The following is a 19,347-nucleotide window of genomic DNA, read 5'->3' as shown; positions in this document are numbered from 1 at the left end:
AGGGGGAGGCCTTCAACGAGATGGACTGACACAGTGGCTGCGATGATGGGCTCAAGTATAGCAGGGATTGTGGGGCTGGCGCAGGATCGGGCAGTGTTTCGTTCTGCTGTGCGTGGGGTCGCTATGAGTAGGAAACGACTCGACGGCACTTAACAACAACAACAAGGGAAAGTTATAAGGCCTTGCTTTATTATTCATCTCTATATCTTCCCAACTAGAAGAGTATTATTACAGATTGGCAGTAGGAGATGAAAAGTGGCAGTCCCTGGCTCTGACCCTAGGGATATCTGACTTCACCAGAGCCGTGACACAGTTGGGCAAATTTAATCCTAAAAAGGGGTCTACTGGCAGAAGAGAAAAGCAGGAAATAACATTATCAGTATCAGCGTTCAGTTCAGTATCAGTTCAGTCAAGACAACAGAAGGTGTATTGTGTTGGGAAAATCTGCTGCAAAAGACTCTTTCAAGTGCTAAAGAGCAAGGATGTCTCCTTGAGGACTAGGGTGTGCCTGACCCAAACCGTGGTATTTTCAATTGCCTCATATACATGTGAAAGCTGGACAATGAATAAAGAAGACCAAAGAAGAGTTGAGGCTTTTGAGTTGTGGTGTTGGCAAAAAATACTGAAAGTACCATGGCCTGCTAAAAGAACTAACAACTCTGTCCTGGAAGAAATGCAGCTGGAATACTCCTTGGAAGCGAGGATAGCCAGATCTCACCTACTTTGGTCATGCTGTCAGAAGGGACCATTCCCTAGAGAAGGGTATCATGCTTGGTAAAGTGGAGGGTCAACAAAAAAGGGGAAGGCCCTCAACGAGACGGATTAACACAGTGGCTGGAACGATGGGCTCAGGTATAGCAGGGATTGTGAGGTTGGCACAGAACCAGGCAGTGTTTCATTCTGTTCCACATAAGGTTGCTATGAGTCGGAGACGACTCGACGGCACATAACAACATCGGTGTTCACTAATATCTTATACCTCCATTAAAGGATTTACTCTTAAATATAAAAGTACCAAATATATTAAGGAGTCAAATGACTTGCCCGAATTCCAAATTTTCACATTTGGCCCACAATTACTGATTAGGCACAGTACCGTGTGCTAGACTCAGGAAATGTACAACTATTGCTTTTCTAGGCAGATCTCCCCACATTACTATGAAAAGAGATTAAAGGTATTTGCCTCTAAATAAATATGTGTAATGTTTGCTTGAACATAAATCACACATGCTATATTCCCAAAAAGTTATTTAAAAGATGAATGGAATTGATACCATTTTTTTAAAACTCTGGGCTTTTGCCAATTAGCATAGTTGATCTAAAAGAACAGTAGATTGCATTTGGCGTAAGCCAATGGAAAAAAGCTTATTTTATATAAACACCCCTCTGAAAGTGAGATTAAATTAAAACATTCCATTCCAAATTTTTGATTACACACACAGTATTCTAAGGATTACAAAAGTTTTGCATTCACATATGATCATTAGTGTTATATAAAAGCACTATTAACAACAAAAAATTTTAGGGCTAGAACCAAACAATGTAAAGGCTGGAAGAAACCCAAAGTATTTGAATTCCCTGTTTTAGATCAGATAACTTAGAAAGTGCCAGTTCAATCTGCAAAGGCCTTTGTAGCTACCTTAATCTCACGACCTCCTTCACATTCATATGGAACTTTCAGCTATTCTCATGACTGTTTGCTGTTGTTTTCATTGCTTATATTTGTAGATACTGCTTATTGTCTATGCCCAAATGAACAAACTGTGTGCTTTAAAAATCCACTCCAGTATCCTTTACAGTCCTATTCCTTTATACACAACCCAGGTTAATATGTATACTTCACACTCGAAGTGTCCATTAATAAATTAGAATGAAAAAAATATTTTAACTTTGGTACACAAAAGATGTTCAATGAATATTTGGTGAATGAATGAACCTACCAGAGAAGATACCTGGCTCTACAGATTCAGGTATGGGAACAGAATAATCTAGTACAACCTATCTACAGGAGTCCCTGGGTGGTCCAAACACTAAAGCACTCACTAGCCAAAAGGTTGGCAGTTTGAATCACAGAGATGCCTCAGAAGACAGGTGTGGCAATCTGTTTCTGAAAGGTCACAGATTTGAAACTCCTATAGAGCAATTCTACTCTGCACACATGGGGTTACCATGAACTGAGTCAATAGCAACTAACAACAACAAGCTATATATATGGGATACTTTTCATAGTAGTTTTTGTTATTGAGTAATTATGGATTTGGGGGCAATAAGAAGCAGTTTGCTATTGAGATGAAAACAAAGTAAATTATCTGTTATAAATAGTTTCTGGGCTGTTTTCAAAACTGTGGATATAACTAGAACTTTAAGAGAAAATGAGAATGCAGGGTCATGTGTTCATTTCATGAAGTATACTCCAGGATGTATGAAAACGAAAATGAGATAAATGAAAACGAACTTATCATTAGGACTATAAATAGATAGACAATAAATAGAGCAGGTAACTTATTCCTACTTCCAAAATAGTGCTGGAATAATGCTTTAATTTCAGTAAGTAAAGCACAGCCCCAGGGCCCTGGCTCCCAAACTTTGCTGTACATTAGAATCACCAAGGGATTTTTTTTTAAAAAACTGGCTTCTAAACCCAAACATTCTGATTAAAATGGCATGATACAATCTGGGCACTGGGAGTTTTAAAGTTCCTTAGGTAATTCTAATGTGCAGCAAAATCTGGGAACCACTGCCGTAGGGTTTTGAAATTCATGACTTTCAAAAACTTACACCTGAGGTTTGAGAATCTTGAGCTGAGTGAGGATGTCTTTCTGTACCCTGGGATTAGCTGTGGCAGTAAGAGCCATCACTGGAACCGAGGGAAACTTCTGGCGAAGCATATTCATTCTTTTGTAATCTTGACGAAAATCATGTCCCCACTAGTTGGAAACCAAACAAACAACTTTTTAGACAACTTGGATTTTCCTTACATGAAAAGTGAAAATTGGTCAACACCCGTAGTCCATTATGTTTTTTGTTCATTACTCTAATATTCCATGAATATAATCCCTCTCCACCCTTTCCAGTCTTCCCTTCCTCCAATTCAATCTCCAGAACATACCTGGGATAATTATTTTAACATAATACAAATTTAATTATTTTAATATCTTGTTAAAAACATTCTAATGACTGTTTATCCTCTACAAGATAAGTATAATATTTTATTTTTCTCTAAGGTCCCTGGATAGCACAACCCAGTAAAGTGCTTCATTACTAGCCAAAAGGTTGGTGGTTTGAACCCACTCCTACCCAGGAGTGCCTTGGAAGAAAGCCTGGTGATCCGCTTCCAAAAGTTCACATCCTTGAAAACCCTATGAAGCAGTTCTACTCTGTGCACGTGGGGTTGCCATGAGTTGGAATTGACTCAACAGTAACTAACAATAACAAGGAAAATCTAATTATGTTACCCATTCCTTAAAAGCCTGCAATGACTATACATCACCTGTTTGAGAAAATCTAAACCCTTTCATTCACAGGACTTTTTCAAAATCTGGCTCCTGTTTATCCTTCAGTTCATCTTCTGTTTAATATTATAAGCAGCTTGAGGCAGAAAGTTTTCTACCTCATTCAGGATTATATCCCTAGAATCTCAAGCAATGCCTGGTTCAAACAGGCCCTCCTATGTGTTTAAGAATTAACTAACTACAAGATGAATAAGAGGAAAACACACATACATTCACACATAAACCCAAAAATTTCAACAAAATGTACACAATCATTAATAATGTCTACCAACAAAACAGAACCACTTTATTCTGTGAAACTACAGAACAATTCACTCAATGTGGGTTTCTTGATACTGTTAGTGGTCTATTTCTTGATATTTCAAGACAAAAAAACAGTCTTTACCTGACTGACACAATGTGCTTCATCAATAACAAAACGTGCTAGGAGCTTCCTCTGATACAGATTGTCCAGAGTAGAAATCAGTCTGTTGCTTGCACAGACCTAGACCAGCAACGTATTAATACAAATATCAGACAGTTAAAAACGTGTAAACACGATATCATCTAATGATTTTGTTGTCTTCAAGTTCTATTAAGCTGTAATACAGCCTCTACAGAAATTGATTTCATGTCAATCTATAAAGAGAATAGCACAATTAACAGAAAATGGGAAGTCTGACATTTCAGAACATTTATCTACATTCAGTAAACAGCTTATGCATCGGGTCAGACATTCTTAAACTTTTTTTCTGCTTCAAAACATCTAAGGGTCACATTTATATTGATAACAGGGTTATAGCTGCATTATGTCTGTGCATGTTTGAGAAACATACGTATCTGTATATGTAAATGTGTATTTCCTAGCTCTGTCCACTGACCGGGCCTAGAAGCAATGGCATCCTAGAGTAGCAATGAGCATGCACAGCACCCACATTTTGACAGGGACATGTCAAAAGGACACAGAAGCCAGTTTGATGGAGCCAAATCTAAATATCAAAATATCAATGGTAACTGATTATAACTCAATCAATACATTAAAAATCCTCAGTATAAGTTCATACAGATAAAAATAAATACGTGGGAAAAAAGGGAAAGCTCTTCCTTACAGTAGAATGTCAACTAAATCAGAAAAGTTACCATGGCATCCATTATAGCAATAACTTACTCAGTGAAGACTCATCAGTGGATTCTAAAACTTATGGGCAAAAGTCTGATGAGTAATAGGTTATTACATAGTCCCAAAGTCTTCTCCAATAGAATACCTACCAATAAAATAACTTTACAGTGGAGAAATCTGGCAGATATCATCTTAACCAAATGATCAAAGTTAACTAGCATCACCAGTACTAACTAACATGAATTGACATCAAGTGCCTCCTGATAGGATGTACTGAGAACATTTCACTTCTGTGATATTCCTGCTAAAAATGACCACCACAAATCTATCATTAGGAAACATAAGATAAACTCAAATGAAGGGACAGTCCTCAAAATAACTGGTCTGTACTCTTCAAAAAGGTAAAGATCATGAAAGACAAAGAGAGATGGAGAAACCGTTTGGCTTAAAGGAAACGTAACGAGACATGACAACTGAATTCAGTGCATGATCTGGTACTTTCTTTTGCTATAAGGGACATTATTGAGACAATTATCAAAATATGAGTAAGATTCATAGACCAGATAGCAGTATTATATCAATTTACATTTTCAGATTTTGATAAGTGTACTGTGTCTATGTAAGAGAATTGGTTATTTTAAGGAATGCACAGCACAGTATTTAGGGGTAAGGTAATATATCTGCAACTTATGCTCAAATGCTTTAGGAAAAAGATATATATATAGAGAGAAAGATAAAGCCACTGTAGTAAAATGTTGGTATTTGGAGCTTCTGGGAGAAAGGGATATAGGAAGGAATTCTTTGTATTCTACTGTACCTCACAAATTACATCAAAATAAAAAAATGAAATTATGTATCTTTGTTGGCTTTAATATCGTATTTTAAAATAATGATATAAATACACACCTTTTCTGGAGTAACATACAGAAGTTTTATAATTGGGTCTTTTTTTGACAACTGGAGGTAAATACTTGTAGCTTCAGAGTCAGTCTTATCACCTGTCAGATATGTAGCTGGAATCTAAGTATGAAAGTAGTGAACAATTGAAAAATTTTAATACATCTTAGAAATTAATCTGACTTAACCGCACATAACAACAACAAAGCTTGTATTTATCCTTAGAGTTTATAAATATTTTATAAATCACATATCAAGCCTGTCAGAGGAACTACATATATCTTAATATAATACAACTAAGAATTAATCAGTAAATAGCTGGGGGGGACCCTTATTAAGCACAACTCAAAATATTCTTCCCATTGTTTACTTCTTTTTCTATTCTTCATATAAATTGCATCTTTGAAAAAAATTAATCTGTTCTAAATTCAATGTTCTTTTGGTCTTCCTGGTTATTTCATATTTGTAAGTATGCTAAATAGGAATTCAGCATCCAAGAGATTCCAGTCCTAATGTATGGCTACATTTTTTTAAAATATAAGTGTACCTTTAGGTTTTTAGAGTATAATCACCACAAAGGGACTATAATATCGTGAACAACAGCTACCCTTACTGCGCACCAAGACATTCTTCTAGAAAAGTCAAACCAGTGGTCTGGTTGAAGGGTGGTGGCTCATGACCTTGTCTGATCACAATATGCAGGATTTAGTAGAGTGCATTCATATTCTACTTGAACCTCAGCTATGAGGAAAAAAATACACATGTGTACATATGCATGTGTATACATGTAAGATACAAGGAAATGAGAACTACACTGATCTCGCAGCAGTAAAAAGAGAAATACTTTCGTATTAGTTAAAAAAAAATCACATCAGCAAAATACTGGCAAAAATTTCCTATTAAATATATTCTATTAGCATAAAATAATCAATTTGAACGGTTATTGAAGGTTATCTGCACTTTATTCTTACAATTCCTGAACTATTTTAATAAAAAAGTTACCTGGAAGTATTGGTATATAATTGCTTTTATAGCATGTGTTCCTTATAACTGTAAGTGTTTTGTTTTAACTTACATCCAAGGAAGTCAGCTTTTGGACTTGATCTACTATTAGTGATCTCAAGGGAGAGATGACAATAGTGACCCCAGGAGAAATACAGGCAGGCAGCTGGTAACACAGACTTTTACCACCTCCTAAAAGAGAAATGGGGAAAAAAATATCCATCAGGTTTCATCTTGGTAGCAGTGAAGGCAAAAGTTACAAAGTAGATCACATATAATGATTAAAATGATTACTAGGGCACTAAGTGGTCTTCCCCATGGTTCCAACAATTTGCCATATTTGAAAGAGCCAAAATATTTCAGCAATTTAAATAACGTGTCAAAATTACCTTTTAGGACATCTTATACAGCCACATTACATTGCAAAAAGCAAAATCTCAGAGCAAGGTAACTTAAACATGATATAATTACTTAAAAAGTCTACTTGGGAAATCTAAATACAATAAACTTTCTTTTTCTGGCAGTATAAGGGGTGAATTTTAAAGAGGTAAAATATAATAAAATATACAATATTAAACCATACTGAATATGGTTTAATATTTCTTTGATGATCCCAAAGGTACTTTCAGGATCTTAGTTTTTTTCAAGTCATTAGCATGAACTTCTCAATAATGACTACCACAGCATCCACTCCTACTACTTTATTCAGTAAGATAATAATTCTAATCTTCCTCTGAAATAAAAGAAGGGTAGAATTACACTGTGCATATTAAACAGAAGATGAAGAGAAAGAAATTTCAAGAGATCCAAAAAATTTTCTCCACATAATTCTATTTCAAAATGGCAATACATTTAGTGATAACTAAAATGTCTCTTCCCTATTCTTCAACTTCACCTGTACACTAATGATAGAAGCTGGTGCCAAGCAGTTTCTAAGCTTCTGATTTGTCTTTTTATACTACTAAAATCACAGTTTTTCTTTTTCACATGTATAGTAAGTAAATTTCACTTTAACATACATGTGTAAATATCAAGGAAAGAGCAAGATGCTGAGAATAAAGAGAACTAAGTTCTAGTTTCTGCTGTCAATTAGTACATGAATTTTGATACGCCGTTTAACCTGTGCCTCAATGTTATCACCTGCAAAATGTCCTAGATCAGTGGTCTTTAATGTTTTTTCTTTGAAAAGAAACCTTATTTGGAATCTTTATACACATACATACAATGATAAATCAAGGAGTTGAAACAGGAATGGAAGGGTGCTCAAAAGTACCTCTTGAAATCCTAAAGAGCCATGGAAAGCCACAGAAAGCACAGGACTAGATTACCATCAGCGTTCTTTTCAGGGCTAGAGTTTTATAGTATCAAATTGGGGTTGAAATGGAAGACACAGAATGACCAACAAGTTAATGAAATTTGAAATGCTAATTACTAAACCCACATTGTCTAAATTTTCACATAAAAAGCTACTACTATTTAATAATGATGGCAATAGCTAACCTGCGAAAGGTCACAACAAGATGAGTGGAAGGCAGAGGGAGGACTATCACACGCGCCATCAAATGTTTGACACAAACAACTAAAGAAGTATAGCAACCTTGTTATGGGATAGTTATTAATTGCTTATTTAAAATTTTTACTTGAATGACTATAAATCACTGAACAGCTACTGTAAGTTTTTATAATACAAAGAAAAGTCCCGGGCTGCTTCAAAACTGGGGCCAACAAAGAACTAGCTACAAGCTTTACAATTAATCCCACACCACTCTATGAAGTGCACAGATAAGGAAACTGGGGTGTAGGGAGTTTGTGCCCTAAGTAACATACTCACAACTGGCAGGGCTGAGATTTAACCATAGCCATTACTCCAGAGCTGATGCTTTTAACCACAATGCAACACCAGGCTGCTACCAAATACATTGCTAGAAATGGTCATGCTTGGTGACAGTATTTTTTTTGTTAGCTTTCTAGATACTGAGTAGACAAAGGAAAACTTTCTGAAGAAAAAGAAATTCTAGATCCATTCAACACAATAAACTTGAGCTGAATACTGTAAAGGGCTATAGTGTTATCATGTCAACAACCAGAACAGAGGTATGAGGTAATATACTTTCTTGCTATGGCACAGGAGGTTTAGAGGTCCCTAAGCAATGGAAATTCTGGATAGGTATGTAGGTATTTTTTAAAATTTGTATTGAAGAGCTTTCATTTAACATCTGCCAATGGATTCCTGCCAATTCATGTCTAAAAATACATACCATAGGGACGGATAGATGGGTGAACAAGCTAAACAATTATGTATGTCTAAATGGAGAGTGTATCCAAGATCATATACAGGGTTGGCAGAAAATGGGCCTCTCGAAGAGTATGAAGGGATGGACACTGGGAGGAGGTAACTATGGGGAGGAAGTGGGAGGGGAGCTGCTGCATTGTAAATTTTGGTCAATGACATGAGACAAAGTATATGTGAACTGCTGTATGAAAAGTGAATTTTCTCTTTAAATCTTCACCCAAATCCTAAAAAAAAAAAAAAAAAAAAATACATACCAGTGGGCATTAAGATGAAACAGTCTTCACCAAGCAGTGCAGCATTGATCGCCTCTAGCTGATTAGTTCTAAAATTATGCAGGCCAAATTTTTTATGAAAAATCTTCATCATTTCTTTTGTGTGAGGAAAATTGAGACTTTGGAAACGCTCATGTTTCAGATTTCTGGATGTAAAATTTTGCCCTGGCTTATCTAAGAAAATAATCAATGTTAAGAAAAATCAGTGCATTCATTTAACAAGTCAGTTCCTCCCCCATTGCTCTCTAGCAACTGTATCCTTAAGGCAACCAGAGCCCTCCTGAGGGCCAAATTCAAGTTTTCCCTTGACTTTTATGTAGCACTTACTATGACCAGTTATTCCCTCCTTCCTCTTCTCACTGAACTTTCAAGACAAACGTGAGTTTTCTATTGCTTTAATTCCTTTTCCTGGCTCCATGTCCTCCATCTGCCCCTTAAATTTGGGAGTCTTTCAGATACTCAGGATTGGAGTCTTTATACTTTGTTTTAGATTTTCCTAGCCCTATGATTTTAAATGGGAGCTCTGATAGCGTAGTACCTAAGGCACCTGACTGCTAACCAGAAGGCTGGTGGTTCAAATCAACCAGCCACTCCTTGGAAGGAAGATGGGGCAATCTACTTCCGGATCGATACTGCCTTGGAAACCCAAGGAGGGGTTGCTGTGAGTCAGGGCTAACTTGACGGCACACAACAACAACAATTTCAAACATCATTGCTAACATCCCTCCTAAGTTCAGCCCTGTATGCATCTCCATTTGTCTGCTAGACATTTCTACCTGAATGATTTAACAACACTTTATGCTCAACAAGTCTTAAAATAGCCCTTTTCAGCTTTTCTCCAACTATGACTCTGCCTCCTGATTCCCCTCTTTCTGTTAATGGTGTCACAGTTCTTCCAATCACACAGGTCTGAAACCTTGGAGACGTCTTAGCTTCCTGATTCCCCTTTTATAACGTCTCTCACATTTTCCCTGGCTCTGTATCCTTGCTGCTTCCTCTCTGGTTCAGCACAGGGAATAAGAGGTACTCACACCAGTGTTGGCAGTAACTCTAACCCCAACACTCAACTGTCTCAAAGATAATTGCAAACATCAAGTATGACACATTCTAACATGATATAAAAATAAATCCACTAATGGTTATTTTAAAGGTCAATGGCATCACTGTGAGAACAATCTCCATGGTATTAAGTCATCAATGGCAAAAATAGGAAAGGCTGTACTTTATAAAACCTTGCACATATAAACTTGTTTCTGTTAAAAAAAATTAGCGATAACTTTATAGGGTTGATGTAAGGTTTTAAAATTAATTTTGGTTTTCCTTTGCTAATTTCACTTATCCAAAAACTTCTCTCTCTTGCTAAACTATGAGCTCCTAGTGGGCAAGAATTACTCATTATTCATCTTTGTATCACCAGAACCTGGCACATAGTAGGCATCCAACAAATATCTGTTGAACAAATGAAAGCATTCTAAGGCCTCATGAAAGAATAATTTGATTCCTTTAAGAAATTTCTCACTTCATATCCTTCTTAGACTGCATAAAGAGCTCCAGTGGCATAGGGCCTAAGGCATTTGACCGCTAACCAAAAGGTTGATGGTTCAAATCCACCAGCCACTCTGTGGAAGAAAGACTGGGCAATCTACTCCTGTAAAGATTTACCCTTTGGAAATCCAAAGGGGGTCTCTAAGTCAGAATCTACTCAATGGCAGTGAATTTGGTTTTGGTTTAGAACGCCTTATATTTTAAAATCTTAAGATAAAGAACTTGCTTCTCTACTTTAAAGAATTAATCAATTCTCACTAATCCAGAAGTTTAAAAATATACACAATTACATTTTAGCATATAAATTCATCTTTGCTTTTGCCCTTCCCCCAAATCATTAAAAAATTGGCCTTCATGAGCTTTATTGTTTGAAGGACTAAAAAATGTTAATTTAAAGGCAAAGCACATTTGTAATGACTTAAGAGCTTTACTACAATAGGTTATAATTACACATTTTATAAAACTACAGCTGCTACAGAGACAAAAGAGCAACTTGCTTTTGAAATTGTGATTTGTAATTCATATTATCAGTAGAAATTTGCATAGAAACAATGTAGTTTTTAGGCAATGATGGCTTGCTATGGTTTTTCTTATGCAATTCTCATTTTGGACAGTTTTGTTTTCAAATAATACATAAGCATTCAATTTGTTTTCGACTTACCAGTGTAATTTTGAGTTGACTCTGAGAAGTTTATATTTTGAGCAGCAGATGCCACTGGAATACAGTTTGTCTTGGCTGAAGAAATTCTTTCTGATACTGATTTAACTGGCTGCCCTTCCTTAATAGGTGGGTAGGCAGCTGTGGAAGATTTGCTGGCTGTTAAATTATGCATTATATTTTCCCACTCATCATCATCATCAAAGTCATCTATGTCAAAATGATCAACAGCATAGGAAGCCTGGATTTCTGAAATCTCTTTTCTTTCTAAGTCATCTGTTGAAGCAGTGTGTTTATTCGGATCTTTCACGGCAGTGCTTGTAAGAACATTTCCTGGGAAATAGGAGCTTTCATTTCTTTCTTCTCTCCTTGGCGTTTCAGCACAGTTGTTACTTACAAAGGACTTCTGTAAATGGGAACTGAATAGTGGTCTTTCAAAGAGATTCTTAGTAGTGGTTGAGAATCCTGTCTTTCCTGGGGTAGTAGTTGGTAAACATTCACCAGTGGAAACGGATTTTAAGGGAAGGTGTGGAAAATTTAACTCCTGCACAGACTTCTCTGTAGGACAGAAATCACCCTGTGAAAATGCCACACTTTCTACAGGGCTATAAAGAAAATTAGGCCTGCATCTCCACATTGAAAGAAAACCAGCACCACTTCTGTTAAAATTTGCATCAGCGAGGAGTTTCCGTCTGAAGAGAGAAAACAGAACACCATGTTAAATATGAGTAGTCTACTATGATAGGTCACACAAGTACACCTTCAGTTTACACTCCCAACAAACACTGTGGCAAAATATATCCTCTTTTTTTTCAATCTCAATACTGAATACAAAGGCTAAAGGAATAATTTGAAAAACTGAATGAATTTAAAACACAATGAAATACTAACAAGATCACCCTAAACAATTTCCTGGCCAGGATGCTGGGAAATTTTGCCCTATTCGTTTTGGCTTAGAGAAGTGGGAATGCAATCGGTTATCTTCCAAAAATGAAAAAATCAAGATACCTTATGTCTCGCTGCTGAAGCAGTTCATTTCCAGAGTCCAAAGCTCTCAGTGCGTCAGCAGGAATAGTATCAACTAATTTACAGATGTCCTCCATCACACGAATAAGCTGCTGTGGTAAACTTAGCTGTTTAGCTATAAAGTAATTATTTTGTTATTTTTTTTTTCCCTTGAAAACAAATAAGACTCAGATTTTGAAATGATCATACATGTAAAATTTGAAGCAGTTGAAAACAAGATCATAAACAAACATATATTGCCCTAGAATCTGCCAGTGAAATAACTTAAAATCAGATTGCCTCTATTCTGTATCTTCAGAGCTCATAGTTGAATTTTCATTTCATTTTGTGATAATACCTGATATCTTTCTTTAAGTATCAATTTACCATGAATTTTTACTAAGTTCAGGCATAAATCTCACTGTGTTCATACAAAGTGTGCCATAAAACATTGGACAGGCAATACCTCCCACACCAATTGCTCTGGCCTGCCTGGCACACATCCATGCTTCACTTTAATGGAAACAGCACACCCAGACCCAGGTTTTCCTTTCGGAGACTCACCCCTCTCCCACTCCTCACTAGGCACCAGATATAAGGCACCTAGTGAGAATTAGCTCTAGGATTTTTGGGAATGACTAGGAAAGAGTACCTCTCTTTTCAGTAGGTTTGATGAAAGCTGCTGGTGGCCCTCTTTGTAATACCACTGGGAAAGACAGCTCGGGAATAAAACCATCACAAAGGAAAGCAGAAAACAGAGAAAGAAAAAAATGGGGGGAAGAGATGTTGAGATGGAATAAAAGAAAGGAGAGAGAAGACGGGAGGGAAAGATTCTTGATTTTTTTAAATGCATTTTATTGAAATATACTTTATGTACAGTGAAATATACAAAACTAAAGTGACATGGCACAACGCATTTTTTTTTTTTTTTTGCAGTGTTCCCTCCCCTCTCCTCCAATCCCTGGCAACCAACAAAGAAAGTTTCCCTCCATATATAACCCTTCCCTTGACCCCCCACAATAATGAACTAATACTGTATTTGTCCTTCTGTGATTGACTTATTTCATTCAGCATAATGTCCTCCAAGTTCATCCATGTTATGTGGTGTTTTGCAGACTCCACGTTATTCTTTAGTGCTGCGTAGCATTCCATTGTGTGTATGTATCATAGTTTGGTCATCCACTCTTCCGTTGATGGGCGCATAGGTTGTTGCCATCTTTTTGCTATTGTAAATAGTGCTGCAATGAACAAGAGTATCCACATATCTGTTCCTGGATGACAGTGTTTTAACATCTGAATCCAGTTACTCCAATCCATATTTTTTTTTGTTTCTGTTACTTCCAACAAAAGTTATGATTAATATGGGACTATAACCCTTGTATCATATCCATATAACATATTCTCTTCTTTTAAAGGATTATTAGACTAGATCTGGGATATATCCCCCTATAACATAGCACTTAGTGGGGCGATATACCAGTTATATTCCAAACATATTTTCTCCACTTTTGGGGGAGACAGTGCTATAGGGTCAAATAGCAAAAATGCTGCCCCTTTTAGAAAGGCAGCCCACCTCACTTGCACACTGCTCCAGTGGAGGGAATAATTATGAAGGAAATAGTTTAAGAGCTTAGCAAGGAAGGCAAAATTGGATCTAGTTCAAGTTGCTGTTGAAAAATCCCTTAAATTAGTCACAGAGCATGGTACACATGATTTTCTGTAAAGGAATTCTTTCACATACTAAAGCATCAGTACCTCTGTTGTTGTGAGGGGCTGCTGAGTCATCTCCAACTAATAGCGACCTTATATACAACAGAATGAAATACTGCTCTGTCCTGTGCCAGCCTCCCAATCCCCACTAGACCTGAGTACATCATTGCAGCCACTGTGTTGATCCATCTAGTTGAGGGCCTTCCCCTTTTTTGTTGACCCTCTACTTTATCAAGCATGATATCCTTCGTCAGAGAATGGTCCCTTCTGACAACATACCAAAGTAGGTCAAATAAAGTCTGGCCATTCTTGCTTCCAAGGAGCATTCCAGCTGTACTTCTTCAAGAAACAATCTATTAGTTCTTTTAGCAGTCCATGGTACTTTAAGGTATTCTCTGCCAACACCACAACTCAAAAGCATCAGCTCTTCTTTGGTATTCCTTATTCATTGTCCAACTCTCACATGCATGTGAGATGAATGAAAGTATCATGGCTTGGGTTAGGCACACCTTAATCTTCAAGGAGACATCCTTGCTCTTCAGCACTTGAAAGAGGTCTTTTGCAGCATATCTGCCAAATGCAGTAAGTCTTCTGATGACTTGACTGTTGCTTCCATTGGTGTTGACTGTAGAACCAAGTAACATGAAGTCTTTGACAACTTCAATCTTTTCTCCATTTATCATGATATTGTTATTGGTCCTGTTGTGAGGATTTTTGTTTTCTTTATATTGAGGTGTAATCCATACTGCAGACTGTACTCGTCAATCTTCATCAGTAAGTGCTTAAAGTCATCCTCCCTTTCAACAAGCAAAGTTGTGTTGTCTGCGTATCACAGGTTGTTACTGAGACTTCCTCCAATCCTGATGCTACGTTCTTCTTCATACAGTCCAGGTTCTCACATTATTTGTTCCGCATATAGAGTGAATTGGATTGGTTAAAGGATACAACCCTGATGCACTCCATACTGATTTTAAATCATGCAGTGTCCTCTTGCTCTGTATGAACAACAGCCTCTTGCTTTATGCACAGATTCTTCATGAGTACAATTAAGTGTCCTGGAATTCCTATTCTTCTCAATGTTATCCATAACTTGTTATCATCTACACAATCAATAGTCAATAAAATACAAGTAAACACCTTTCTGGTATTCTTTTCTTTCAGTCAAGATCCATCTGACAGCAGCCATGATATTCCTCATTCCACATCCTCTTCTAAATCCAGCTTGCATTTCTGGAAGTTCTCTGTCAACATACTGCTGCAACCGTTTTTGAATTATCTTCAGCAAGATTTTACTTGTGTGTGATATTAATGATATTGTTTAATAATTTCCACATTCTGTGGGATCACCTTTCTTCGGAATGAGTACAAATATGGATCTCTTCCAGTCAGCTGGCCAGATAGCTGTCTTCCAAATCTCTTGGCATAGTCGAATGAGTGCCTCCAGTGCAGCATCTGTTTGTTGAAACATCTTAATGGGCATTCCATCAATTCCTGGGGCCGTGTTTTTCACCAATTCCTTCAGTGTGGCTTTGACTTCTTCCTTCAATATCACTGGTTCTTGATCATATGCCACCTTCAGAAATGGATGAACACTGACCACTTGTTTTTGGTACAGTGACTCTGTGTATTCCTTCCATCTTCTTTTGATGTTTCCTGCATTATTCAATATATTGCCCATAGAATCTTTCAATATTGCAACTTGACACTTAAATTTTTTCCTCAGTTCTTTCAGCTTGAGAAATGCCGAGAATGTTCTTCCCTTTTGGTTTTCTAACTCCAGGTCTTTGCATATTTCATTATAATAATTGACTTTGCCTTCTCAAGCTGCTCTTGGAAATCTTCTGTTCAGCTCTTTTTCCTGTTGATTCTTCCATTTGCTTTAGCTACTCTCCATTCAAAGGCAAGTTTCAGAGTCTCTTCTGACATCCATTTTGGTCTTTTCTTCCTTTCCTGTCTTTTTAATGACCTTTTGGTTTCTTCATTGATGATGTTCTTGATGTCATCCCACAATTTCTCTGGGTTTCAGTCACTGATGTTCAATGCATCAAATATATTTTTTAACTGGTCTCTAAATTCAAGAGGGATATATCATCAAGGGCATATTTTGGCTCTTGTGGACTTCTATTAACTATCTTCAGCTTCAACTTGAACTTGCATATGAGCAGTTGATGGTCTGTTCCACAATCAGCTCCTGGCCTTGTTTTGGGTGAAGATATTGAGCTTCTCCATGGCCTCTTGCCACAGTGGTAGTCAATCTGATTCCTCTGTACCTCATCTGGTGAAGTCCAAATGTATAGCCACCATTTGTGTTGCTTAAAAGAGGTGTTTGCAATGAATAAGTCCTTGGTCTTACATAATTCTAACATGCTATCTCCAGCATTACTTCTATCACCAAGGCCATATTTTCCAACTAATGGTGATTCTTCTTTGTTTTCAATTTTTGCATTCCAATTACCAGTGATAATTAACACATCTTGATGCCATGTTCAGTAAATTTCAGACTGCAGAGATTGGTAAAAATCTTCAATTTCCTCAACTTTGGCTTTGGTGGCTAGTGTATAAATTTGAATAATAGTAATATTTTTCTTTCTTTCTTCCTTTCTATTTGTGCAGTGTTCTCTCCCCTCCCCACCCACCCTGGTAATCAACAAAGAAAGCTTCCTTCCATACATAAACCTTTCCATGACTTTTTACAGTAATGAACTAATACTATATTTGTCCTTCTATGATTGACTTATTTCACTCACCATTAATGTCCTCCAAGTTCATCCAAATTATGCAGTGTTTTGCAGTTTCTACATTATTCTTTAGTGTTGCATAGTATTCCATTATGTGTATGTACCATAGTTTGGTTATCCATTCTTCAATTGATGGACACCTAGGTTGTTTCCATCTTTTTGCTATTGGAAATAGTGCTGCAATGAACATGAGTGTGCATGTATCTGTTCTTATCTTGGCTCTTACTTCTATAGGACATATACCTAGTAATGGGATTGCTGGGTCAAATGGTATTTCTAATTCCAGCTTTTTGAGGAATCACTATACTGCTTTCCACAGTGTCTGTAACATTTTACAGCCCTACCAGCAGTGTATGAGAGTCCCAACTCTCCACATCCTTGCCAGTTATTTTTTGTCTTATTGAACTTTGCCATTAGTGCTGGGGTGAGATGTTATCTCATTGTTGTTTTGATTTGCATTGCTCCAATGACTAATGATCGTGGGCCTGAATATTCTTTTTGGTTAAGTGCCTATTCATGTCTTCTGCCCATTTTTTAAATTGGATTGTTAATCTTTTTGTTGTTGAGGTGTTGGTGTTTTCTATAAATTTTAGAGATAAGTCCATTGCCAGATATGTCATTGCCAAATATTTCTTCCCAATCTGTGGGTTCTCTTTTAACTCTTTCGGATAAGTCTTTGGAAGCACATAAATATTTAATTCTTAGAAGGTCCCAATCATCTAGTTTATCTTCAGCTGTTTGTGTATTTTGGGTTATGCTTGACAGTCTATTTATGCCATAAATCAGAGCCCCTAAATTTGCCCTTAGTTTTTCCTTGAGGAACTTTATAGTTTTAAGTTTCACATTTAAGTCTTTGATCCATCTGGAGTTTTGTGTATGGTGTGAGGTATGATTCTTGTTTCATTTCATTGCAACTGGATATCCAGTTTGCCAACACCTTTTGTTAAAGGGACAATTTTCCCCCCATTTAATGGATTTCAGCCCTTTCTCAAAATCAGCTGACCATAGGTTGATGGATCTATTTCTGGGTTCTCCATTCTGTTCCACTGGTCTATGGGTCTGTTGTTGTACCAGTACCAGGCTGTTTTGACTACTGCGGCTGTATAGGTTTTGAGATCTGGGAGTGTGAGACCTCCTACTTTGTTCTTCTTCTTCAATAGTGCTTTGCTTATTCGAGGGATCTTTCTTTTCCATATAAAATTAGTGATGAGTTTTTCCATATCCTTAAAGAATGCTGATGGGATCTGTATTGGAATTGAATGTATAGATTGCTTTGGGTAGAATTGACATTTTCACTATGTTCAATCTTCCTATCCATAAGCATGGTATACTCCTTCATTTATGTAGATCTTTTATGGTTTCTTGGAGTGGTGAGTTGCAGTTTTCTTTGTACAGGTCTTTTGTGTCCCTAGTGAGATTTATTCCCAAGTATTTAATTTTTTCAGTAGCTAATATAAATGGTATTGATTTTCTTATTAGTAATCTCTTTGCTAGTATAGAGGAATCCAACGAATTTTTGGATGTTGATCTTGTATCCCGCACTATGCTAAATCTCTCAATTAGTTCTAGTAGTTTTTTTGCTGAGTTTCTTGGGTTTTCTACATAGAGGATCATATCATCAACAAAGAGGGGTAGTTTTACTTCTTCTTTACGAATTTGCATGCCTTTGATTTCCCTTTCTTGCCTTATTACCCTGGCTAGGACTTCCAATACATTGTTGAATAGAAATGGTGATAGAGGGCATCCTTGTCTGATTCCTGTTTGTAAGAGGAATGGTTTCAGTTTTCTCCATTGAGAATAATGTTGGCGGTTGGTTTTGCATATATGCCCCTTATTATGTTGAGGATTTTCCCTTCTATTCCTATTTTGCTGAGAATTTTTAGTAGGTATGGGTGTTGAATTTTATCAAATGCCTTTTCTGCATTGATTCATAGGATCATATGGTTCTTTTCCTTTGTTTTACTTATGTGATGCATTACATTGACTGTTTTTCTAATGTTGAACTATCCTTGCATAACTGGTATAAACCCAACTTGGTCATAATGTATTATTATTTTGATATATTGTTGGAGTCTATTGGCTAGCATTTTGCTGAAGATTTTTGTACCTATATTCATGAGGGATACTGGTCTGTAGTTTTCCTTTTTAGTGATGTCTTTGCCTGGTTTTGGTATCAAGGTCATGCTTGCTTCATAAAATGAATTTGGGAGGATTTCATCCTTTTCTATGTTTTGGAATAGTTTGAGTAGGATTGGTGTTAGTTCTCTCAACATTCGGTAGAATTCGCTAGTGAAACCATTTGGGCCAAGGCTTTTTTTTTGTTGTTGTTGGTAATTTTTTTATGACCTGTTCAATATCTTCTTCACTTATGTGTCTGTTTGAATTTTCTACCTCAGTCTCTGTTAGTTTAGGTAAGTAGCATGTTTCCAGAAATCGGTCTATTTCTTTTAGATTTTAGTATTGGTTGGAATATAGTTCTTCATGTTGTTGTTGTTGTTATGTGCCATCAAGTCGCACCCGACTCATAGCAACCCCTCCTTGGGCTTCCAAGGCAGTATCACTATGGAAGTAGATTGCCCAATCTTCCTTCCGAGGAGTGGCTGGTGGGTTTGAACC

At 36.8% G+C, this 19,347-nt stretch overlaps 1 protein-coding gene across 1 annotated transcript in view; it reads right to left on the bottom strand.

The window, feature by feature from the left end:
* BLM (BLM RecQ like helicase) overlaps positions 1-19,347 on the bottom strand; it is a 99,211-nt gene that overhangs the window by 54,863 nt on the left and 25,001 nt on the right. Inside the window, exons 5-11 of the mRNA XM_007945139.2 lie at positions 12,287-12,419; positions 11,282-11,970; positions 9,058-9,249; positions 6,584-6,702; positions 5,518-5,631; positions 3,898-3,996; positions 2,779-2,927 (exon numbers count right to left, since the gene is read on the bottom strand). Coding sequence (XP_007943330.1) covers positions 2,779-2,927; positions 3,898-3,996; positions 5,518-5,631; positions 6,584-6,702; positions 9,058-9,249; positions 11,282-11,970; positions 12,287-12,419 — 1,495 coding nt within the window. The remainder of the gene's footprint in view (positions 1-2,778; positions 2,928-3,897; positions 3,997-5,517; positions 5,632-6,583; positions 6,703-9,057; positions 9,250-11,281; positions 11,971-12,286; positions 12,420-19,347) is intronic.

Source organism: Orycteropus afer, unplaced genomic scaffold, assembly GCF_000298275.1.
Source record: "Orycteropus afer afer isolate SDZICR_OR568_19922 unplaced genomic scaffold, OryAfe1.0 scaffold00132, whole genome shotgun sequence".
Classification (NCBI taxonomy): Eukaryota; Metazoa; Chordata; class Mammalia; order Tubulidentata; family Orycteropodidae; genus Orycteropus; species Orycteropus afer.
Note: the sequence above shows the minus strand (reverse complement) of the source record. Positions and strands in the feature narration are given on the sequence as shown.